Source organism: Panthera leo, chromosome B2, assembly GCF_018350215.1.
Source record: "Panthera leo isolate Ple1 chromosome B2, P.leo_Ple1_pat1.1, whole genome shotgun sequence".
Lineage (NCBI taxonomy): Eukaryota > Metazoa > Chordata > Mammalia > Carnivora > Felidae > Panthera > Panthera leo.
This window is the reverse complement of record NC_056683.1, coordinates 135,558,390-135,582,796: the sequence shown is the minus strand read 5'-3', so window position 1 is coordinate 135,582,796 and position 24,407 is coordinate 135,558,390. Positions and strand designations below refer to the sequence as shown.

The 24,407-nt window shown below is 45.8% G+C and overlaps 1 protein-coding gene across 2 annotated transcripts; it reads left to right on the top strand.

The window, feature by feature from the left end:
- The first annotated feature begins 47 nt into the window (after nt 1-47).
- ZBTB2 (zinc finger and BTB domain containing 2) lies at nt 48-23,666 on the top strand. Of its 2 annotated transcripts, none has more exons than XM_042940084.1 (3): nt 48-120; nt 15,219-15,403; nt 20,876-23,666. In XM_042940084.1, the coding sequence occupies exons 2-3, from the start codon at nt 15,231-15,233 to the stop codon at nt 22,245-22,247; spliced, it is 1,545 nt and encodes a 514-aa protein (XP_042796018.1). In that variant the 5' UTR covers nt 48-120; nt 15,219-15,230; the 3' UTR covers nt 22,248-23,666. The 2 variants fall into 2 exon arrangements, with proteins under 2 accessions (XP_042796018.1, XP_042796019.1); XM_042940085.1 differs by lacking the exon at nt 48-120 and adding an exon at nt 597-653.
- Nucleotides 23,667-24,407: the final 741 nt, after the last annotated feature.

Genomic DNA, 24,407 nt, shown 5'->3' with positions numbered 1-24,407 from the left:
GGCGGCAGCAGCAGCAGCAGCAGCAGCGAGAGGCAGAGGCGGCGGCGGCGGGGAGAGCACGGCCAAGGCTGCCCAGCGGTGCCTCCTCCACACCCCCCGCCGCAGCAGCACCGGCGACAGGTAAGCACGCAACGCCTCCACCTCCCGGGGCCGGTGCCCACGTGCCGCCCCCGGCCCGGGCTCCGGGAAGGCGGAGGGGGGGCGGGGGCCACCGGAGCTCGCAAACGGTTCCGGCACCAACGGTGGCAACAAAGAAGAATGACCCCCGTCCCGGGGCTCCGGGTGAAGGCAGGCGGAGGGCCCGGACCACACGAGGACCCAGTTCTGGGAAGCGAGGGCAGGGGCGCCCCGCGGGGGCGGGGGCGGCTGCGCCTGGCGCCGGGGCTCTGGCCGCCTGACAAAACCATCCCCCGGAGCCAGGCGGCGGCGAGTCGGCGGCGGCTCCATCCGGGGCTTTGCGGGAGGGGGAGGGGACGGAAGCCGAGAGGGCGGGCGGCGGATCGGAGGGAGGGAGGGAGGAAGGGGAGGGGGGCGATTCGCGTTCCGTTCCCCGTTGCCGGTCCCTCCCTTCTCGCCGCCACCGCGAAGTGCGTCCCGAGCGGCGGCGGCCGGTGAGCGTCCCGCGCTGGAGCCCTGAGAGGCGGGCCCGTCAGGTGCGTAATCCTTCCGACGCCTCGCCGCCGCCTCCTGCTGCTGCCGCCGCTGCTTCTTCGGCGGCAAGGCCGCGAGCTGCGGAAGTGGGTTTGGGGGAGGGGAGCGGAGACGGAGGGGGAGGGGAGGGATCCGGTCCGACCGGAGCAGGCCCGGCCTCTCTGGCGCTTCTCCCAGCTGCAGCGGCTCCTACAGCTGCTGCCGCTACTGCTGCGGCTCCGCCTCCCCGCTCGCGGGCGGGGGCGCGCACGCGCGCTTCCGGCCTCCTCGGGTCTCGCGCTGTCTTCGGCTCTCGCGCGCGCTCTTCCCCTGGCCCTGTCTGACCACCCCCCGCCCCCGGCGCCGGAGCTGTTGCGCCAGCCGGGGCGTTGCGCACGGCGTAGGCGTCGGCATTGTGTTAAACTCCGCGGGACTTGGGGAGAGCGCGCGCGCGCACGCGGGACCGAGGGAAGCGGAGAGCGTGCGGCGTGGCCGGAGTGCGTCGCCCCTCCCCTCCCCTTCCCTCAGCCCCTCGGGTATGGGGGCGGGGCCGGGGTGCGCGGCGCCCGGGCCCGTCGGGCCCCTGCCGGTCTAGCCGGCCCCGCCCCCGGCCGGGCCCCCGCCCCCCCGGGACGGGGCGGGGCGAGGCAGGACGCCGCGGCCGTTGGGCCGCTCCCCTGCGGGCGGGGTAGATGGAGGCCTCCCTGGGCGCCGCCTGGATGGGCTGCTGCGGCCCGGGCTGCGGGTGTGGGCGCGTTAGGCCGGCAGGCTCGGGCTTCCGCTCCACGGGCAATCTGCGCCTCCGCTGAGGCCGAGGTTAGCCCGGAGCTGCGCTGTGGTTTCTGGCTGCTTTGCCTTGGGGCGTAGGACCGGCGTCCGAGCCGCGCTCCCCGCCAGCGCGGCCCTCGTCTCCCACTCCCCCACTCCCCCGCCCCAGGGCTCTGAGAAGGGGAGTTTGGGGGCGCGGAGGCTGCTTCCCCGGCCCGAGGCGTTTTTCCTGTGTAGCGGAACCCCCAAACTATTGATTTTTTAAACAGGCTAAAAAGAGAACTGATAATTCATCGGTGCTTAGGAAGCAAGGTTTTTGTCGCGTTTAGCTGGTAGTGAAAGGAGGCAAGAGGAAAGCAAGGGTAGCAGGGCAGGCAAGAAAGTGATTGGGCCGGATGAAAATGCAGATAGTTTTTGCTAGGCCAATTGACTGCGAGAACTTGGAACTGCTGAACTCCTAATTATGCCTTAGGGAAATACCCCCCACCCCCGCCCCACCGCTGCAGTGTTCATTTGCTCTTCATCAAATACAATGGTCCCACTTAGTGTGTGTTTCCATTCTATTCATTTTTGTAAGTTTTTGTTGCAGTAAAGCATAAAAAAGGTCAGAATTACGAGTTCACGGGCTCACACGGAGCTCCGGGGTGCTCTGGGTTTCCCTAAATGGGCTGCACTGTCCTTTTTAGGACAGATCATCTATGTCGACCCTGACGGAGCTCGGGAGCAGGATGTACATATCACTAGCATTTTAGTCTGAGAGGCCTGAAGCTTCAATAGGAAATCAGAATTAAGACATTTTAAGTCCTCCGATTTATTACAAAGCAACATTCGTTGTTCAAATAGATTTTATTTTGCATTTTAAATAACAGGCCGTTATTAAATAATAGGATGTACATGCAGGCTGTTTTCAAACTGTTAAAAGGTAATTTTTGAGAAAAAAGCTCTAATACTGCATTCCTTCAAACTGGGCATTTCTCAATAAACTTGTGGTTTGTAGGTTATTTTCTAGCCAAAGAATTGACCCGTTAATGACACCATGGTAAGATCTCAAAGCACAACTTTATACCGGTGGTATTAAGTGCCACAAAATAGTAGTGGAGAAGACCATGAAAGGGGGACAGATAAACCGCCCCTAAAACTTTGCTGTAGTGTATAGTCCCACCACTTGCCAGTTTTAAAGCTTCTCTCAAAGAGGGTGTAAATAAATGGTGCTCTGCAAACTTCTGCTGAAATACTCCAGCCGCAGAGTAAACACTGTGCATGTTTTAGGTCCACGATGACAATTTCTTTTTTCTCTTAAAGATTAATATGGGGGCGCCTGGGTGGCTCAGTCGGTTGAGCGTCTGGTTGAGCGTCTTGATTTCGGCTCAGGTCGTGATCTCACTGTTGGTGAGCGTGAGCCCAGGGTCAGGCTCTGTGCTGACAGCTCAGAGCCTGGAGCCTCCTTCAGATTGTGTCTCCCTCTCTCTCTGCCCCTCCCCTGCTAACACTCTGTCTCTGTCTCTCAAAAGTGAATAAACATTTTTTTTTTTAAGTTTTTAAAGGTTAATATGAACTTTGCACTGTCCTCAAAGATCTATACCTTTTTAATGTAAAAATTATGTAAAATATAAAGTTTCATCCACCTTGACCTTTTAAGATGTGCCTTGTAAACGCTACGTGTCCCGGAATAGGGGGATGCGCTTTCCCCAGCTTGAGAATTCCAGACCTGGAGGTAGAAAGTGAAGGAGGCCCCTAAGGCAGGTATGTGGCATTGGCTGGGGATCAGCTTTGCAGTTGGGAGACCTGCCATCTCTTACCTGTCTGGTGCTGCATCCCGAGGCCCGCTGGCCTTTCCCTGAAGTCAACTTGGAACACTGAGCAAGTTCCAGCCTTGGAACCTGTGTGGTTCCAGCCTGTCACTGTAAAGGAAAGACTGCTGGTCTGCTGGAGACTTTACCATAAATTTCAGAGTGCACGCGGCAGAAAAGGGAATTTATCCCTTTTCCTGATTCCTTATGGTCGCTAAGTATGACTCTGAAAACCTAAAAGGGAATTGAGAGTTTTTATTTTCCCGAAGAAAAAAAATTATGAACATTCTAAGCATTAGCTTGAGAACATTTTCTAAGCCTTTTTTATGCTCAAGTTATATTTTTATTAGCAAATGAAACTTAAATAATTAAAATATTACTTTGAATCAATAGCAAATAAGAGCTAGTGTTTCACAATGCCAATATGCCATTGAGAGATGGAGCCAGTAGCCGCAGAACCAGGAGTTGGCAGTCCAGGATATTTTAGGACTTTTTTTTTCTGTGATGAAGGCCAAGTTAGGGGCTAGTATTTACACTCAAGCACATAATTCCCAGTTCATGTGGACAAGGTACACATCATATAACTTTCTGACTTCAAGAAAGCCCAGTGTGCAAAGACAGGAATTTATAAAGCATTTTTATGTATCTGACTGCTCACAAAATGGTTCTTTTTACTTTGTAAGAGGTTTTACTTTACAAGAGGTATAGTTCCATTAAATTTTGTACACGCCTAAGCTCTGCACCAAGCAAGGATGAACTATAAGAATCATCTGAGAATAGTTTCAAAGCATATTTGTGTTCCACACCATGCCTACCTAGATGCATAGATTCTCTGAGCCCCAAAGTAATTTCTGAAAGGCGTTGTCTAAGTGTGTTCTACAGCCCGTTGTGAATCTCCAGGACCCCCCTCAGGGTTCCATGAGGTCAAAACAACTTGTTTAATAATAAGATGTGATTAGCCTCTTTAGCTGTTGACAAAATGAGTCAACGTTGGAAAGATCTGCATAACTCGATGAGCTGACATTTTCCAGTGACCAATGGGTGATGTTAAAAACTGTGCATAGGTAAAAGATCTGTTAAAAGAGCAAGATAGAGCAATGAATTTTCCTCCCATTAGAGTAGGAAATTTTCATTCATTATGTATTTTTAGATCGCACAGCTAAACTGTAAGAAACTGCAACTTACCAAGTTTTGGTGTAGTATCAAAGAAAAATGTCCACAATCACCTAGAAAAGCTATTAAAATATTTCTTTTTCCAACTGCATATGTGGGTGAGGTTGGATTTGCTTTGATATTCAACCAAAAAAGATACCACAACAAAGTAAGCGGAGAGGCAGAGTAAATGCAGAATCCAGTTGTCTTCTATTACAGAGATTTGTAAAAACGGCAAATTAAGTTTTCAATTCTGTGTGATCATATGTAGGTTTCCTTAAAGTTGATTATAGCATAATGCCTTTAGAATTACCACTTCAATATCAAGTCTTTATTAGCCGTAAATCTCTGATTTGTGGCTCCTTGACACAGCCTATCCCGGAACTACCTCCTTCTGACCTTCACTTAGAAATCAAAAACTAATGCCAATGGTAACGTCAGCAGCACGTAATTGAAAAGGCAAACTCTTACAAAGTCAATGTTTTTCAAATTCAAAATAAGAGCTATTGATTAGTTTATGTCCCACCTTTTTCTATTTACCTTCAAGGAGGCTTGACAAAAGAAATGTTAAGAAAAATACATCAACCTGTCACCACAACTAATTAAGACACATTTCCTAGCTTTGAGATACAATTTAAAAACATTAAAATTCAAATGACTAGTCCCATTCAGGTTTACTTTATAGGCCCTAAATATTAATTATTAATGATACTAATTGAAAAAGCAGTTTTTTCATCATGGTAAGTGGTCTGAACTACTTGAAAGAATCAATCTTACTTGTGGGTAGTGCTTTTTCTGTTACTGATGGGTCCTGTGCATTACAGTATTCATTTATGCTTCACTTAAATAAAATTAAGGACTTGAGAGGACCCTTTTAGTGCCCTTGAAATGGGTAGTCTAAGTGGTGTTTAGTATCTTAGGAGAGCTATTATCCTCAAAAAGTGAGTCATCAGTTCCCAAGCGCTGTTTTGGTCTTCTCTCCTTATACTGAAAACGTAGGAGGAGCTTGGGTTGTCAGAACATAATGTGATGGTATTTGTCCCATTCAGCCGCACCTCCAAACCTTGAGTAACCTCCACCTTTGCTGTGTGCTGGAAGCTGAAAGCACTTGACATCTAGGGAGTGTTGCATTATCAGTGTGGGAAACAGTGGTGAGGCATTAAATAATATAAACGGTCATTTATACTTAGCTCTGGAAAGTATTTTTTACTTATTTCCACATGTGTCTTACAACCTCTGAGTTTGCTTAAGGAAAAGAAAATTTTGTACACATGTACATGCATAAAGAAGGCATTCTACGAAAACCCACTTTTAAGAATGGTCTCCCCTCTCCATCTCCACTTTTGTTCAGTGCCTTTCTGCTCACTATTCTGATTTAAGAAAGACAAATGATTTTTTTTTATTTAGTTTTTTTTTTTTTTTTAAGTTCCATTTGTAGTGTTAATTGGTTGAGGGCTTTATATAGGTCTTCAGTTTCATGTCAGATTTCAGGTCTGTCCTGGGTGACTAGGATTAATTAGTGACAGATGTGTGGAGCCAAGTAGTACAGAGGAAAACGTGTGAAATTTACACCCGGAAGACCAGGGCTCAGATGACTTCTGTTTGCCGTTATAACCTCTCTGAACTATCATGTAGTAATTTAATGTTGTGACTTTTGGAGTCAGATACACCCGGCTTCTCCAAAGACTCTCAAGACATAAATCACAGCAGGACTTCAGAGCTCCAGACCAATATAACCAAAGTATACTGCACACCTCTCCTTGGTCATCTCAAAAGTATCTTGGTCCCAGCACATCTGAACATAACCCTCGCGATCTTCCCCATAAAGCTGCCTTTTTGCCTGTCTTCCCTCTCCTGGTGGGAATCCCCACGATCTCTCCAGTCACACGAGTGAGAAATCTAGGAGTTATCTTGGACACCTCAATTTCCCCCACCCTCCTCCCTCTAACTCACCAACCGATTCCGTTGAGTTTTTATCTTCTAACTACGTTTCAAATCCTGTCCCTCTCACCCCATCCTGATTGGCCACCACCCAGTCTGTCTTGTCTCTTCTAGACCATGGGAAGGTCTCTCCTCACCTGGCTCTTCACCACTCCCGCCTGCAGTGTGGCCATCCTGTCACTTCCGCTGTAAAATCCCCTCTGGTGCCTCCCTGTTGCTCTTAAGATAGGAACCGAAATCTTTAAGAAGACCCGAGTCTCCAACTTCACCTAGCCTATTCCTTTCTGGCTCTTTGCCCTTCAGCCACACAGACGTTCATTCATTTCCCCAGTTGCATCTTGCTCCCGCGTATCCTGGGGCCTTTGCAGATGCTGACCTCTGCCCGGAATACTCCATTCTTGCCCAGTTAACTCTTCTTCAAATATCTGCTTAACCAAGGTCTCCGCACAGAAGACTTCCCTGACCTCCAACTCCCAAATTGGACCCCAGTTCCTTATATTTTTCTTCACATTGTACATTTGTGTACTTGTTCGATTCTCCCCCTTGAACTCTGTCTGTATTCTGCATACCCTTGCATCCACTGTGCCTGGCACCTCAGAAGGCTTTCACCAAAAGCATGACGACTTCCCAGATCTGCGTCTTAGGAGCTGGCCTACATGTGGGCAAGTTACTTAGCTTTTCTAACTCTGGTAGATTCTTTCTGGAGACAGGGTAATTGGTCCTTGGTACATAATAAGTGGTCATTAATTATTAGTGCTGTGGTTATTAATATTATAATTAATACTGAATAGCGAGGAAATGATATACCATGGTATTGTTGAGGATTAAATGAGGAGTGTAAAGAGTATACTGTAAAGTATAAAGCACTATTCAGAACTGAATTGAAGTTCTGAAGTTCATGAAGAAGGATGAAGTGACATTTACAAATAAAAGACTTGGTTGGGGGCCTGGGTGGCTCATTCTGTTGAACACCCGACTCTTGGTTTCAGCTCAGGTCACGATCTCGTGGTTTGTGGGATCGAGCCCCGCGCTGGGCTCTGTGCTGACACTGACAGCGAGGAGGCTGCTTGGGATTCTCTGTCTCCCTGTCTGACCCTCCCCTTCTCGTGCATGCATGCTCTCATTCTCTCTCAGAATAAATAAATAAACTTTAAAAATAAAAAACTTGGGGCATCTGGGTAACTTAGTTAGGCATTGGATTTTTGATCTCAGTTCAGGTCTTGATCTCAAGAGTCATGAGTTCTAGACTCACGTTGGCTTCCATGCTGGGTATGAAGCCTGCTTAAAAAAAAAAAAAAAAAAAATCAAAAACTTTTGCTAAAATATAGCTCCCTTTCCATTGATGTGACTTTTTAGGTTAGTCTAGGATCATCAGAAATTTAACTTCCCGCACAGCACCCAGCTAGTCAGAGGCCAAGCCATGTCTGGCACTCAACATTCTTCTCTCTGAACATATAGTTATTAACAAACATATAGTTTTTTTAAACATCAGACAATATTCTAGGTACTTGGAATAAAGTAATAAATGATAAATAGGACTCCATGCTGGCTTTCTGGAAGCACCAGGCAGACATAAGTAGACTGGCATGTTCACAGGTGCTCCAGAGGGAAGGAGAGCTTCCTGATCTTAAGGACCTGGAAATTCTGCAGAGGACAAATAGTGCTGGGGCTGGGGGGCGGTAAGTGGTGAGTCCCTCTGGAGGTGGCACGTTCGAAGGTCTGGCACAGAGGTTCTAAGGCCCCCTTCAAACGGGCCTCCTTTCCCGACAGTGGGAATAAAATCAGGGGCTGAACTCAGCTTTGAGAGCGAGGCCTCTGAGCAGGCAGTGTTGCAAACTGCTGGGAGCCCAAGAATGGCCTGGGCTTCTGGACCTTCTGGTTGTAAAGAAAAATGCCCCTCTTCAGCTTTATCTCATTTCATCCAGCTTTTCCAAAGTGAGCGAAATAACATCACTTTGTCTCCATGATCATTAACATATTCAGATGAAACTGGGCTTTTGGTGATGCTTGAATTTCTGAACAAGTTGGATACTTGATCACTTCATAAAGATCATCAAGTAGATAATCTTATATCAAGAAAAGAACCAGGCACAATTTAATGTCATAAAATAAAATTTCATGTAGTAATTTTTTGTGCATGAGAAAATTTATTCCCTATAATGAATATAGTGCCAACAACCCTTCCTTCAGAAAAGTATTCTGACCTTATGTCTTTTCTACCCATTTATATTTAGAAGTCCCCCGTCCTATAGGGTACCTGAGTAGCTCAGTCAGTTGAGCATCTGACTCTTGATTTCGGCTCTAGTCATGATCTCACAGTCATTGGATTGAGGAGCCCCACTCCAGGCTCTGCACTAGGTGTGGAGTCTGCTTGGGATTCTTTCTCTCTCTCTCTCTCTCTCTCTCTCTCTGCTCCTTTCCCTTGCTTGCATGCTCACTCTCTCTCTAAAATATATATATATATTTAAAAAAAAAAGTCCCCCATCCTACAGGGTATGTGAATATTTTATGACTTTTCTTGCAGAATAAAGAGGGACTGATACTGTTGGACCCCTAGTTTTGAGGTTGGTTGATTGGTTTTTAGTAGGTCTGTGAAATCGTAAAGTCTGGAAACCATTAGTTTGGATCAGCACGAGAGTATGTTGTGCAGAGTTAAGCAGGGGTTGGGTCATGCAGGGCCGGGTAGGCGGTGCTGAGGAATTTGGGTTTCATCCTAAAGGCAGTAGGGAATCGCAGAAGGATTTTAAGCTGGTTAGTAACATCGATATGACCTTTGGAAAGATCATCCTGGCTCTTCCCTGTAGATGGATTCAGGGGCAAGAGCTAGAAATGAAGAGATGAGTAGGGAGGCAGAGCTAAGGTGGTGGGGGTAAGGAGTTGAAGTTGGTGAGCCCCGGGTGACTGACTGAGGAGTGAGGGAAGTGAGACCCTAAGTGGAGTGGAGATCCCTGCCTTGGTCAAAGAGTGGATGGCTGTGCCGTGCACTAAGCTAGGGATACAGAAGGAGCAGGTTTGTGTCCGTGGCTTTTGTTGTCTTTGGGGGAGATGAGGGTGAGGGGAAGGGGGACTTGAGTTGTCTTGCCTATCCTGAATTGAGGGGGTGCTGCGGTAAGGCCCAGCGGAAGTGGATTGGATCCCCACAGGGAGTCCACGGAATGAGAAGCAGGCTGTGGACAAAAGGCAGAGGGGCATCAGCAAAAGAGGAATCCTTGGTGGAGATTAAAATAGAACAGGCAGAGGTGATAGAAAACCAAAGCACAGTGGCCTCAGAGCCCAAGACAGTATTTATGGAGCAGGAGGAAGGGTATTAAATGCCGCAGAGAGGTCGAGTAAGCATACTCTGTGGGGCTGGGGAGCAGAGGTCCTCTGTGACCTTGCTGAGCCATTCCAGCGTGGGGAATGGTGGGGGGTGGGGGCACAGGAGTGATGCTGCTGGTCAGCAGTTGGTGGGAAGGGAAGAGCAGACATCCATTTCCACAAAGGGGGGTGACCTCCACCAGAACCACCCCCCCCCCCCCATAAAAGATCTGCCGTCTCAGCCAGTGCAGCATAGGCTGCACGGAAATGGCTCTGAAGGGGCCTTGAGGAGGAAAGAAGACTTCAGAAGGCAGTGCTGTTGGCTGGGGGGCACTGCCTGAGATGCCCCCAGGCTTGGGGACCCCCCCCCACTCTGTCTTCTCGGACTCATTCACATGTGTGAGACTCTTGGGCGGAGTCTTATTTTTCTCCCTGAGAAAGGTTTCTTTGGTCTCTGAAGTACGATTCTTAAAAATGTACACGGTTTTGTGTTTCCTCTGTGAATCTGGAACATTCTTCCCATTTTCCCTCCTCTTGTTTGGTTTTTTTCCCCATCCCTGAGACCCCTGTACATGTGTTCTTCCCTCTATCTGTAAAAGACATGTTCAGTTTGTTTCCTATTCTAGATTGAATAGGAGATCTCTAAATTGAGATCCTAAAATAACTGGTAGACTCCCTTAAAAAAAGAAACATCTCATAGTTTTCTCATAGCTTAATTCTTATGGTCTTCAAGAAAAAAAACATACGTTTGTTTGTGGAATGAGAAGCCCTTCCTTTTGCTCTATGGAAGGAGAGGCTGCATATCCATTAATGTAAGAACAAAAACTTCAAAGTCCTGTCAAACACTGATCAGTTTGATGACCTTAAAACATAAAATTCTATGTCAGAAATCTCTGTAAAACGAAATTAAAAGAAAGTGAGAAAAACATCAGCGACATGTGGTAAAGGGCTCGTTTTTATTATGTTACAAAGGGTTTTTACAGATCAATAAAAAGACAAACAACCTGATTGAAAACCAGGCAGAGCTCATGAGGGGAATGCAGGAGGAAATGTAAATGATCGATAAACACAAAAATATACTTCCTTTCATCATTAAATCCATAGAAGGTAGGAAAATGAGTGTGGATTTGGCAAAGATTCTCAAAGACGTGGCCATAATACCCAATGTGGCCAGAGTGTGGAGAAAGTGGCGGAGGGGGTTGGTGGATGGACAACTCACTATTGTGTGTCCGTGATATTTGAATTTCTCGTAACAAGTACATATACTTAAAAGCAGCGATAAAAACAATATTTCCAAGGGGAGCCTGGGTGGTTCATTCGGTTAAGCCTCTGACTCTTGATTTTAGCTCAAGTCACGATCTCGCGGTTCGCAGTTCGAGCCCCATGTCGGGCTCTGCGCTGAAATCACAGAGCCTGCTTGGGATTCTCTCTGTCTGCCTCTCTCTCTGCCCCTTCCCGGCCTGCTCTCTCACTCAAAAAATAAATAAACATTTTTTTAAAATGTTGTTTAATCATGTTATAAGAGAATATAATCATATTTCCAATTAATTGTAAACATACTTGCACATAGCACGTCCCAGCAAATCAAATGACCCTGTTGAAATCTCACTTCTTGCGCTTTCTGATTCTATAATCAAGGGCAAATCAGCTAACCTCTCAGCCCGTTTCCTCATATATAGAATACGAATAGCAGTAATACCTCAAATACCATAGCGTGAAATTAAACGAAGAGCATATGGAAATGAATGGTCAAGGAAACACTCCGTAAATAACAGCCACTCTTGTCATCATCATCAAGAAATAAATAGTAATATGTTCTCGCACTTGAAGCTGCTGTCTGTCCGTGAATGACACCTGAAACCACCTAAACATGTAGGGAACCATGATCAGAGACAGAGCACGTGAAGTAGTGTTCGCAGGTCGCTCTTCGAGGTGTATTATACTTTCTTGTAGAGAAAGGCAGGTTAGTAGGATGGAAAAGGAAGTCGTCTGGCACTTTTCAGAGAACAGCCTTGAAGGCGAGCTTCTAAAAGTTATATCCTGGTGGAGGTCAGGTTCGAGTGATGTTTCTTTGTAGTCCCTGCCACCCTGCAACCTGGCACCATCTCTTGTTTTCATCATGAACCCCAGGCCTCGTTTTCTGTGTCCCCTACCTAATCTTAGCGCTTTCCCCTGCACAGGAAATATTGGGGGACGAAGGTCCTGATGCTTTCCACAGATTTGAGCGTATAACTGAGCCCACGGTGTAGGTCTGGGTACCCAAATTGCTGCAGCCTTAAGTGACCCTCCTGCCTTTCATGTTTGGATGTAACTCTGGGTAGAAAACACGAGACTTGACATCCTCCAGTCTTGCCTTGTGACCTGATCGGTCTCTTATGATATTAATCCGTCTCGTTCATTCCTTTCAGGTAACACTTATTAATTTCTCAATCTGCCAGATCATCCCTAGAACAGGAAGGAGAGTGGGGAGATCAGTACCAGCTTAGTAAGAATTGCCATGGTCTGTTTTTTTAAAGCTTATTGATCATGATCATGTATTCTCCAAACTAGCTTTCCCAATTCTGTAGTTAAACATCATAGTTATCCTTTTTTTTTTTTTTTTTTTTTTAATCTGGCTAATTAATTGATGTGTGGTGGGTTTTTCTTTTTTTTTACTTTTTATTTTTAGACAACTATAAATACACGTGCAGTTGCAACAAATAATAGAGATCCCGCAAGCCCTTTACCGAGTTTCCTCTAGTGGAAACTCAGTAAACTGAGTTTCCTACTTGCTAAACTGTGCTCCCACATCCCGGCCAGGGTGCTGACGTTGACACAGTTGAGCTGCAGAACATTCCTATCACACGGATCCTTCATGTCGCCCTTCTGAAGCCAAACGCATTTCCCTCCTGCTCCCCTCACCCTCTGTTACTAATCTGTTCTCTGTTCCTATGATCTTGAAGAATGTTAAATACATAGAATCATGCAGTATGTGACCTTTGGGGATTGGCTCCTTTCCCTCTGCGTAATTCACCCACCTTGCTGTATGTAGGTATCAGTAGTTCATTTCTCCTTGGGGGCTGTGTTGTTTCCTGTGGTGTGGGCATACCACACTGCTTAACTGTTCATCCGCTGGGGGACACCTGGGTTGTTGCTAGTTTTTGACTATTAGGAATAAAGCTGTTGTGGATATCCACGGGTAGGTTTTGGTGTGAACATAAGTTTTCATTCTCTGGGATAGATGTCCGTGAGCATAATTGTTGGGTAGGACGGTAGTTGCATATTGAGTTTTTCTAAGAAACTGCTCTTCTCTGCAGTGGCTACACCATTTTACGTTCTCCCCAGCAGTGTTTGAAGAGTCTGCTTCCTTGACATCCTTGTCAGCATTTGGTGTTGCCATTACTTTATTTTGGCCATTGTGATAGGTTTATAATGAAATCTCATCGTGGTTTTCGTTTGCTTTTCCTTAATCGCTAATGATGTTGGCAATCTTTTCATGTGTTTATGGACCATTTGCATATCCTCTTTGGTGAAATGTCTCTTCAAGCCTACTGCCTATTTTCTGAATAGATTTCTTTTTTTTTTTTCCTGTTGGGTTTTGAGAATTCTTTGCATATTCTCTATATACCTGTCCTTGGTCAAAAGGTTTGCAAAGGTTTTCAAATATTTTTCTCCTGGTCTTTAGCTTGCCTTTTCAGCCTCTTTTAACAGGACCCTTCACAGAAAAAAAATTTTTAATTTTAATGAAATCCGACTTACCATTTTCTCCTTTTATGGATTATACTTTTGATGTTAGGTATAAAAACTCTGTATCTAATGCTAGATCCCTAAGATTTTTCTCCCATTTTTTTCCCCCGAAAGTTATAGTTGGGTGTTTTACCTTGGAGTCTGTAATTCATTTTGAGTTAATTTTTATAGAAGGTATGAAACTTAGGTCAGAGCTCTTTTTTTTTTTTTTTTTTTGGTCTATGTCCAGTTTATCTACGCCATTTGTCAAAAAGATTGTTCCTGCACTGAGTTGCTTTTGTGAGTTTGTCAACAATCAGTTGCGTGTATTCATGTGGATGCTCATCAGCACTGGGTGTTCATTCTGTCTCACTGGTCTGCATGTTTGTCCCTTCGACAATACCACACAGTCTTGGACACTAGCTATCTGATGCATCCTGAATTCCGGCTGACTCATCCCAATTCGTTATTCTTTTTAAAAAATTATTTTAGTTCTTCTGGTTTCTTTGGCTTAACATTATACATTTTACAATATCCCTATCTATAGCAACAAAAAATCTTGCTAGAATTTTAGTAAGAATTGTGTCAAACCTATGTACAGACTTGAGAAAAATTTATGTTCTTACTGAGCCTTCCTAACTGTAAATATGGTACATCTTTCCATTTTGTTAGATATTCTTTGATTTTTTTTCCCTTCAGTGTTATAGTTTTCAACATACATGTTTTGTTAGTCCTATACATGTTTTGTTAGATTGACACATGTATTTCAGTTTTTGAGTGATTGTAAATGGTATTATATTTCTAATTTCAGTGGCCACAAGTTCAAAGTTAGTGTATAGAGTTACAATTGACTTTTTACATGTTTATCTTATAGCCTGTCCGTGGTGTTGCCAAACTCATTTATTAGTTCCAGGCGTTTTTTTGTAGATTCCGTGGGATTTTTTTCTGCATAACAACACTGTCATCTGGAAATAAGGACAGTTTTAGTTCGTGTGTGTGTGTGTCTTTTATTTCCGTTCTTCCTTTATTGCAGTGGCTAGAACTTCCAGTACTATGTTCAGTACTGAGAGTGGGCAACTTTGCTCATTCACAGTCTTAGAGAGAAAGCGTTCGCTGCTTATAACATTGAGTCTACTGTTAGGTATAAAGCTGATCTGTGTGTAGTGAGCTGTTATAAATACTCTTTGCGGGAAAGGAGCAGTCTCCTGATTTGATGAACCGTCCCCTTTAGAGGCACTTCCCCTGCTGGAGATAGATTCAGGCCAAGTGGTTTGCTACGGTAAAGTGTAAGGAATGAAGACCTTAGAATCCGGACTCAGAACACGCAGATTTAAATTTTGGCTCCCCTGCGTTGGAGCTAGATCGCCTGGGCAAATTATTTACACCTCTCAAAGCCCAATTCCTCCTCCACAAAAAAGGGAGAAGAGCACCCTCCTCCGTCCTGCCTCCGGGAGTGCAGGCATCCAGGGGAGTAATTGTATCACTGCCAGGGGCGGCCCTGCCCACACTGTAGGAGCTGGAAAACTGCCCCAGTTTAGTGAGATCTTCACTGTACCCTGCTGTGGCCCCACCCCAGCACCTTAATTGGCCTCTGTGGAAGTTTTGACAATTTCTGATAAGTCGTTAAAATTTGCATTTGGAATCTTAAACTATAAGACTAGCGGATCTGGGGGTGTTGGCTGTCCCAAGAGCAGACAACTGAGTCCATTTCTTGGGCAGATCACGTAATCCCCCGATTCACGGTCAGTGTCGTCATCTGTAAAATGGAAGTGAAGACAGAGTTACTTCAGCGGGCTGCTGCGAAGACTGAGTGAGTTTACGTAACATTGTTAGCATGACACGTTAGCTGTGATCGTTACTGTCGGTGACTGTAAAAAAGGACACATACTTACTTGTGAATCACCTTTCTTAAAAAAAAAATTGTTTGCTTTGCAGATTTTTAAAAAAATGGATTTGGCCAACCATGGACTTATTCTCCTGCAACAGTTAAACGCTCAGCGAGAGTTTGGTTTCCTGTGTGACTGCACGGTTGCCATCGGCGATGTGTACTTCAAGGCACACAAATCAGTTCTTGCTTCATTCTCCAATTACTTTAAGATGTTGTTTGTCCATCAGACCAGGTAACTAACGTGGTTGATAATAATCTAATGACTGTAGACGCTGAACTTCCATGGCCCTCTTTCCCTCTGAACCTGCTCTTTGCCCATCCAGACCATGGGTCTCACCTCCTCTCCCTGGAATCCTAGGCTCCCAGGCTCCCAGTTTTCCCTCGTGACCTCACTTGCCAACCTTGCTCATCTTGGTTACTCATGCTTTCAAGTAGCCATTGAGAATCCCTGACCTGCAAGCCCTCAGCAGCGCGCCCCCCCACCCCTCCCACCCCACCCCAACCCCACCCCCGCTCCCCGGACCCTGGCTGTGTGTCCCCTGCACAGCAGGATCGACAGCGGCCTCCTGGATCCCTTTCTCCCACTCCTCTGGCCCCACCCCCACCCCTGAGTCTCCCCAAACACACACCCCTGAGTCTCCCCCGCCCCCCCATGCCTTTCCCAATCTTTATCCTGGTCTGCCAGTCTAATGGGAAGCTTGAGGGCATGAATTCCCCAGCTTCCTTCTTTTTTTTCTTAAAACATCTCAATCTCCCTCCGTATCTCTGCTTGGTTTTTCCTTCCCATCTCTCCTGCCTCGGAGAAGAGGACCCTGGATGTCCAAGGAAAAGGGATCTTCCTCCAAGCGTCGTGCTACCAGATCCCGCCTCTTACTTTTTTGTTCTGTACTTTTCACCGTGCGCTGTCTCCCCACGTTCGAGTCCCCGAAGGATCCACGCCCCCAACACCCAGTGGTGCCATCTACTTGACTTACAGGGCAGTTTGTCCTTTATTTCACTGTGGAAGTGTTCCGAGGGCGAACCGCAGCCTAGCTCGTGCGCCCCCCACCCCTCGTCCCCGCTGCCACCGCCGTGTCTGCCCCATCTCTACTGAAATCATTTCTCAAACGTCACCTCTTGATCAAAACCACGGCTCTTTTCTCAGCCTCTGGCATCTCAGCCTCAGTCCTAGGCAGCATTTGCTGCCTGCTGTTTTCTTCCTCTCTCGGGGTTGTTCTCTGTGCTTTGACGATGCAGAATGTCCCGTTCTCCTGCCCTCTGGGAGCTGTGCTGAGTTTTGGTCTTGGGCCCTCCATGCTTCTTTCCATATGCACTCTACCCCAAGGGGAGCTGCTAGTGCTCCTGGATTTTGCCTCTGCTGGAAACCACCAGTTTACAGCTCTGGCCTTGACCTTTCTCTGTGGCCTCCAGAACTCTGCTTCCCAAGGCCGTGAGGCTGGCCACTCGTGGGCTTGAATGGAGTTATGTGCCGGTCTGAAGTGGAGTTAGGCCTTCCTGGGTTGTTCCCTGACCTCCCTGTTGATCTCCAGGTGACCTGTTCTTCAAATCGCTCTAAAACCCTATCCTCTGGTCCCCTGAGCCATGTTTCCCTCATGCCCCTTTTGCATTAGTCCTTTCCTTCCCCTTCTCACTTCCTTCCATTTCCTAATCATTTTCCACGACTGTGAGATTAATATTTCTGAACAGTGCTTTGACTGCAGGACGCCTTGGATCAGAAATCCCCTCCGTGGTGTTACTCCTTTGATCACAAACCTGCAGGATCGCCTCCGCACATCAAAACAGCACACACGTTCCTTGTTCTCTTTCAAGGCCCCTCAGGCTGGCAGCCTGACCTCCAAGCCCCCTTGGGACCGCCCCTCCCACCAGGCCACTCCACTCCATCAGCCCAGCCCCCCCCCCCCATCCAAAGTGATCAAAAGCCACTTCTTTCCTCTCCCACATCTCCTAGCACTTTATTTTTGCCCCTTACAAGATCCACGCATTTTCCCTGTGTTGTTCTTTGTGTATTTCTCTCCCCTCCTCTTTTGTAAGTTTCTTGAGGGCAGAGACTGGGTTTTACAAATCTTTTTGAAAGCCCCAGTGTATAGGTCCGGTATTTGTACATAATAGCCACTTGTTAAATGTCTGGAGGAGCAGAATGGGGAAACAATAGGAATAATGGCAAGCAGAGGTTGCTTTATCTCAGGCACTAAGGATGTTCCCTTTTAAGGACATGGAGACTTCATAACTAATGGGTACTTAGAAGTCTCCACACAATGAATGAAACTGTCTTGAAAGGAGGAAGATTTTCATTTGGGGGAGTAAAAGAATACAATATAATGAGTTTTAAATAGATGCAAGAAACTTAAATGTAGGGCAATTAAATGCCTTTGTAACAAGGAAATGTGGGATCTGTGTGGATAGGAGTCCCAAATGTAAGCAATCAAGTGTTGTTGTTGTTGGAGGAGGCACAGCGACATTTCTCATGGACACCAAGCAAATCCTGGTCGAAGGCCAGAGGCACGCTTTTAAACCAAGGCATTTTTTGCAAGGTTGCTCTGAACAGCCACCTGACTACCCAAAAGGTGGACTGAAAATACGGTTTTTTTTGCACACTTGGTTTAAGCGTGTTTTAATGTCTGCAGAACCACTAGCCATATATCTGTCTCGTGTGCAGCACTCTGGGAAGTTTTCAGTCTTGTAGAACTACAAACATAGAGCTCCCAAAAGTAAAACCGCAGAGGGGCAAGTTTTGCTAAGCACAACCTCCTGATGAGGTCGGACGTTATTTAAAATTCCTTATTTCCAAAGTTCATTAAGCCCATCTTTTACTTTGATATTCTAGTAAAGGAAAAATTAAAACTGAATTACGGTGAAAGTTTGCATGAAGGGCTCGTAGCTGTGCTAAAACTATGTTTTCCCCATAAAAGTGTTGTCTCAAGCAGACATCTGCAAATCAAACCACATAGGTGTAATTATCTCGTGGAGAGCTATGTGCTTCCAGAAGGACTTGGAAATGACTGAAGTCTGGCCCATAGCAAGCTGAGAGGTCTAGCTGCCTGGAAGGGAAAGCAGTCAGAGAGATGGCTGCAATGTGACCTAAGGAGCTTTTTTAAATAACTTTTTTTTAAGGGTCTCCATGTGTATATGTGTGCATGTGTACTTTTGCTTCAAGAAAAAAAAATTAAAGTCAAGAAATGAAGAGAGCTGGTTTCTGGGAACCTCCCTGGGCGCCGCATGAACTCCCAGAGATTCCCCGCCTCCCTCTCCCTGGTGTGTCCTCACCAGCTCAGTGGGCCACTTTGGGGCCCTTCTCCCTTCGGCCTGGCTGGGTCTCCCAGCCCCATTTCTCCCTTGCCTTCAGAGACGGCACACAATTCTTTAAAATCTGAGCTCTGCTGAGTCACCACCCTTTGTGGCACTAGACAGAGGACAACCTGTACAATAACAAATGAGGGGAAATGACAAAACTTATAACAAAATTTTGATGGAAAGAGGCCCTGCTTGGTAGTTCCCGCTCACAGATGCTGCCCCCGTTTGGATTTCTGCCCTTCCCTTTTCTTTTTGGGAAGCCACCGGTCCCTTCCTTCTGCCTGGAGGAACATTCCATCCTGGCAGAACAAGGGTGCCCTATAGTCTCCTGGGAGTACTTTGTACTCTAGAGGCCTATGGTTTCCCCGTTCTCAATTTCGGAGGGGATTGTTTGCATGATTAAAGTATTCTTCCCCACACATGATCCCTGAAGCTTTGTTTTGAATATTGAACTTCCCCAGAGCACCTAAAGGCATCCCAGTATACAACCCAGTATTGTTGGCAGTCGCCCTGTGCTTAAAGGGAAGACCGCCTGTGTTTGCATTCCTATTTAAAGGAAGATAAATAAAGCATTATAAAAGACTCCAAAGGAAGATGAGTGAATGATCTGTGTGTCTTTTTAAAAAATAGAATCACATAAGCTCTGTTCTTTCTGCTGCTAAAGTGCTGCCACTTTTTATTCTTTGACTTTTCATACTTGGTAGTCAGAGGTTTTTCACATGACTATTGTATGCATTCATCTTGAAATATACACGTTGATAGCAAAACAGCAATTATTCAAATCTGTTGTGTCATAAATTGCTATGACAGTCACCTTAAAAAAAATAGAATAAAATGTTAAATTTGGAAGAGCAAGGTATACTGTTACTATTTTAGCATGCTGGAAAATATTTATTATTAAGATAAACAGCTAAAGGAGACAAAAAGTTATAATAGTAAGTGGTATAATAAAAAAAAAAAATGATTAGGGGTGCCCAGGTGGCTTAGTTGGTTAAGCGTCTGACTCTTGACCTCATTCAGGTCTTGAGCTCAGGGTCATGAGTTCAAGCCCCGTGATGGGCTCTGCGCTGGACTTGAAGGTTACTTAAAAAAAAAAAAAAAAAAACAAATTATAAATTCTAAAGGCATTCAGGGAAGCTGCCTTTGAAGTTGAAAATGCATTGTCTATATTGTCTGTAGAATATAATTCACTGAGTGGATGATAGCACATACCTCATAATAATATATAGATAGATATCATTGCTTTCTAATGATGCATTAGAATTTCTGTCATTACTGATGGTTTAGGAAGAGTTCTTTGGGACTTGAGTATAGCTGCTTGATCAGAATGATGTTTCTGGAATGAGGCAAACACGAACGTCTAGAAGTTAGAAAATCAGCAATGCCACCATCTGCTTTAGGTGTCTCAGATAAATCACCTAACTTTTGGTGATCTCAGGTTCCAGATCTGTCAAATGGGAATAATCAGATCTGCCTTCAATGCCACATAGGAGTGTTTTCATGCTCTAAACAATTTTGGTGTCACGGGTTTGGAATTAGACCAAGATTTAGTTAGACCCTCTTACTAACTCTGTGGTTTTGAGCAAAGTAGGAATCTCTTTGAGCCTCAATTCCTCATCTGTAAAATGAGAATTAATGGCAACTTAATGAGATAATGCCTGTGAAGCCCAGTTGTAATTCTGGTGATGGTGATGTTTTGGTAAGTTGTCCCGGAACTGTTTTGTGATGCAATCTAGCAATACTGGGAAGGTGATCCGGCCCCGTTAGAGCTAGAATGTACCTCCATCTCTTAACGGTGCTTCCTCCTTCATGCTGGAGGGAGATCAGGGAGCTTCAGAGCACAGAGTCAGGTTTTCTTTTTCTTTCACTTTTGTTGCGTTGCTCTCAGGCACTGGTTCATTCTAGCCCAGGTCCGCACACCCCCCCCACCCCCCATGTCATTTTACAAATGAAGAAACTTTCTTATCGGGTAGATTGCTTGATTTACTTTGAAAGATCACCTGTTGAGCTCTGGATGGCACTGGGTCAATAGGAGATGCCAAGACTTTTAGCCAAAGATCTCCTAGAGTCCTACATAAAAATATAGTGTGATATGATAGAAATGTACATAGATTAGGAGGAGAAAAACTTCTTCAAGAGTCTAGGGGCTAAGATGTCATATTTCTTTAATGTGAACTTTTTGGTTCTCAGTCCTCGAAAATCTATTTATCGTATTTCTCTCTGTTCTTAATATAATTAAATTACACAGGTACCAGTTATCTCCCTTGAGTATTCCATTTCACGAAACACTAACAGTAAGAAATGGGGAATGTTCTCGTTTCATTTGCCTTTTTTTTTTTTTCTCCAGAGTTCATGTTATCATTGGAGACGCGAGTTGACATTTCCTTACAAATTGTTCACTTGTTTCTTTCAGTGAGTGTGTCCGTTTGAAACCAACTGACATACAGCCAGATATTTTCAGCTATCTCTTACATCTGATGTACACGGGAAAGATGGCGCCTCAGCTGATTGATCCCGTTCGGTTAGAACAGGGGATCAAGTTTCTGCACGCTTACCCACTGATCCAAGAAGCTAGCCTGGCCAGCCAAGGAGCCTTTTCTCATCCCGACCAAGTTTTCCCGCTGGCCTCTTCCTTGTACGGCATTCAGATTGCAGACCATCAGCTGAGACAAGCCACCAAGATTGCTTCGGCACCCGAGAAACTCGGCCGAGACCCACGGCCGCAGACCTCCAGGATGAGCCAGGAGCAGGTGCCCGAGGCCCCACCGCTGTCTCAGCTGACGTCCAATCTGGCCCAGGTGAATCGGACACATCTGACTCCCTCGGACCCCCTGCAGACCTCGCTGTCTCCAGAACTCGTTTCCACTCCCGTGCCTCCCCCTCCCCCTGGGGAGGAGACCAATCTGGAAGCCTCTTCGTCCGACGAACAGCCCGCATCCCTCACCATAGCCCACGTCAAGCCGAGCATCATGAAGAGGAACGGAAGCTTTCCCAAGTACTACGCCTGCCACCTGTGCGGCCGGCGCTTCACCCTCCGCAGCAGTTTGCGGGAACACCTCCAGATTCACACCGGCGTACCTTTCACGTCCAGCCAGCCGGGAGAAAGCCGCGTGCCCCTGTCTCTTTGTAGCAACGCAGCCGACCTGGGCAAAGACACCATGGAAGTGCCTGAGGCTGGGATGATAAGCGACAGTGAGCTGCAGCACATCTCCGACTCCCCCATCATCGACGGGCAGCAGCACTCGGAGACGCCCCCGCCCTCGGACATCGCGGACATTGACAACTTGGAGCAGGCGGACCAAGAGAGGGAGGTAAAGAGACGCAAGTATGAGTGCACGATATGCGGCCGAAAGTTTATCCAGAAGAGCCACTGGAGGGAGCACATGTACATACACACCGGGAAGCCTTTCAAATGCAGCACTTGTGACAAGAGTTTTTGCAGGGCCAACCAGGCTGCCCGGCACGTCTGCCTCAATCAGAGCATCGACACGTACACCATGGTGGACAAACAGACTCTGGAACTCTGCACGTTTGAGGAAGGGAGCCAGATGGACAACATGTTGGTACAGACCAACAAACCCTACAAATGCAACTTGTGTGACAAAACGTTCTCCACTCCCAATGAGGTTGTTAAACATTCGTGCCAAAACCAGAACTCGGACGTTTTCGCCCTGGACGAGGGGCGGTCCATTCTGCTGGGCAGTGGGGACGCAGAAGTAACGGAACCTGACCACCCAGTGTTAGCTTCCATCAAAAAGGAACAGGAAACAGTGTTGTTAGACTGAATGTTACCTATCTTTTTAAAAACTGTCGTTTTTACAGAGACTGTCTCCTTTCCCTTGCCCCAATTCAGAACTGTAGTTCTCCATGGCATGATACAAACAGGTCCCCGGTCCCTTTGTCCACCTCACCCCCTCCTCCCCAACCCCAGCCCTTCCTCCGTAAAGGCTTTGTGCATTATAAACCTGGAACATGTTTACTTTAATTCAGGGGATATTGGAAAGATAATGGTCAGTAGTACTTACAAACTCAAATAGATTTTGAGACGTTTTAGATGATTTAAAAGCAAACTTGGAACTAATGAAGGGTCTATTAACAAAACACAACAACTAGAATGCAATTTGGTAAGCTAGAATTATGACTCTCCCTGGGTAAGAAGTCTTCCTTCTCAGAACGTGTTGGAAAATACGGCATGCTTCTTAGAGATACAGCTGGGCTGTGTACTATGCAAAATCTAGGTGTGGGGGAAACTTTTAACCCAAGAAAACACTCTCAGTATTTATTCTCCAGGTGTCTTATTTCAGAATGCATCCTTTGAGATTATGTCCAGTCGAGAAAAATCATTAGTTAAGAAATCTACTTGAACAGAACACAAAAGAGAAAAAGTAATAATGTGATGGCAATCTTAATTTTTGGATAGAACATGACGAAGCTGTGAGTTGTGTGTGTTTGTAAGAGAAAATGTGTGGGTATTTGCTATAAACAGGTGAATTAATGCACACGCCTTAGCTAATTGCTGGCTTCTTTCAAAGTTGAACAGTAACAAAACTCTCTGTTTCGGTTTCTGACAAATCTGTCGGTTGTTTTAAAAATCAGATTTGAAAGTCCTGTGCAGTAGATTGTCTTTCTGAATAGAAAATGACCCGCTATTCCAGCGGTTGCCAGTGTTAAATCTGTTTTAGCACCAACCAGCTGCTTCAGATCAGTGTGTGCACGTAGGAATGTGGATCCTAGAGGGGAAGTTGTGAGCAAAGCATGTGGTAACTTTAATGACTTTAAAAGTTAATGCTAATAGTTTACTGGCAACATTTGTTGAAGCATCAAAAATGGCAAAGAAAAATCAGGACAAAAAAACGCCTAATTGCTGATTGGAAAAAACAAAAAAAAAAAACAAAAAACAACTTGATTTTGATGTTAGTCTCCACTTTTTTTTTTTTTTTAAACACCTGAAATTTCCTCCATTGGCCTGAAAGCAGTAAACTGTGCCCACGAATCTTTCCTTACGCCAATGACAGAATGGTCTCACAGGACTAAACAGGAGCCAGAAATAAGGACCGAAGGGGAAAGGGAAAAACAGTTCAGAGCTGTGCTGTACGTATATGTTAAAAACTGAATATCCCGTCATCCTGTTTCATGTATAGTTGAGTTCGCAGATTTGTAAGTTTTTATACATACTTTCATGGAATAAACATTTAATTAAGTGAGTATTGTATTTTATCTGTGTATCAGTTTGTCTGCCCAAAAAGCAGAAGTAGAGACCAAGGCCTCTCTTTGCTGCTTCTCTCTGTCCATCTGCAGAACCGTGGGCGGGTCCCCTAACTTGAGCAGCATTTTCGACATCTGTAAAACGAAGACAGTGGCAATTGCTGGATCGTCATATTGTGGGAATCAAATAAGTCAACTGTATCCGAAAATGCTATGGACAGTCCAACCTTGGCCAGGAGTGGATCTGAAAGTCCAACTTTCCCAAGGAAGAAAGAGACACCAAGAGGTGTTTACCTAAAAGTGGCACACGTTCGTGCTGTGTAAACCTCGGTCCTTAAGTATTAAGAGGTTTCCACTGATTTCCTCTGTTGAAACTATATTCACATCTCCCAATTTAAATGAAAGTCTTGAGCCAAGTTAACTTCTCTGAAATTCTGTGGAAGGGGAAATCCAGGCATGCCTCACAGCCCTCCACAGCACTCCAGGCAGCCTCAAAGAGACATGGGATGTGACCGGAGGCTCTTAAACAGCAGAGAGTCATGGGAATCACGAGGGATCTGGTGGGTGATGAGAGAGGGTAAGGCGCCAGCCAGCCCCAGCTCACTTCCCACAAGTTGGTGGAGGGGGGAAGGGCAGGACCTGTGTTCAGCTATTCATTATGGGTGGCGTGCAGGGCTCTTAAGCATCTGTGGCCACCTCCCCTGGGACAGACCTGTCAGTTCCCTCCATGCCCTAGAATG

Coding starts and splice junctions, on each gene's coding strand:
- ZBTB2 (XM_042940084.1), top strand. CDS start 15,231: ATGGATTTGGCCAACCATGGACTTATTCTCCTGCAACAGTTAAACGCT. Junction 15,404..20,875: donor TTGTTTGTCCATCAGACCAG/GTAACTAACGTG, acceptor TGTTTCTTTCAG/TGAGTGTGTCCGTTTGAAAC.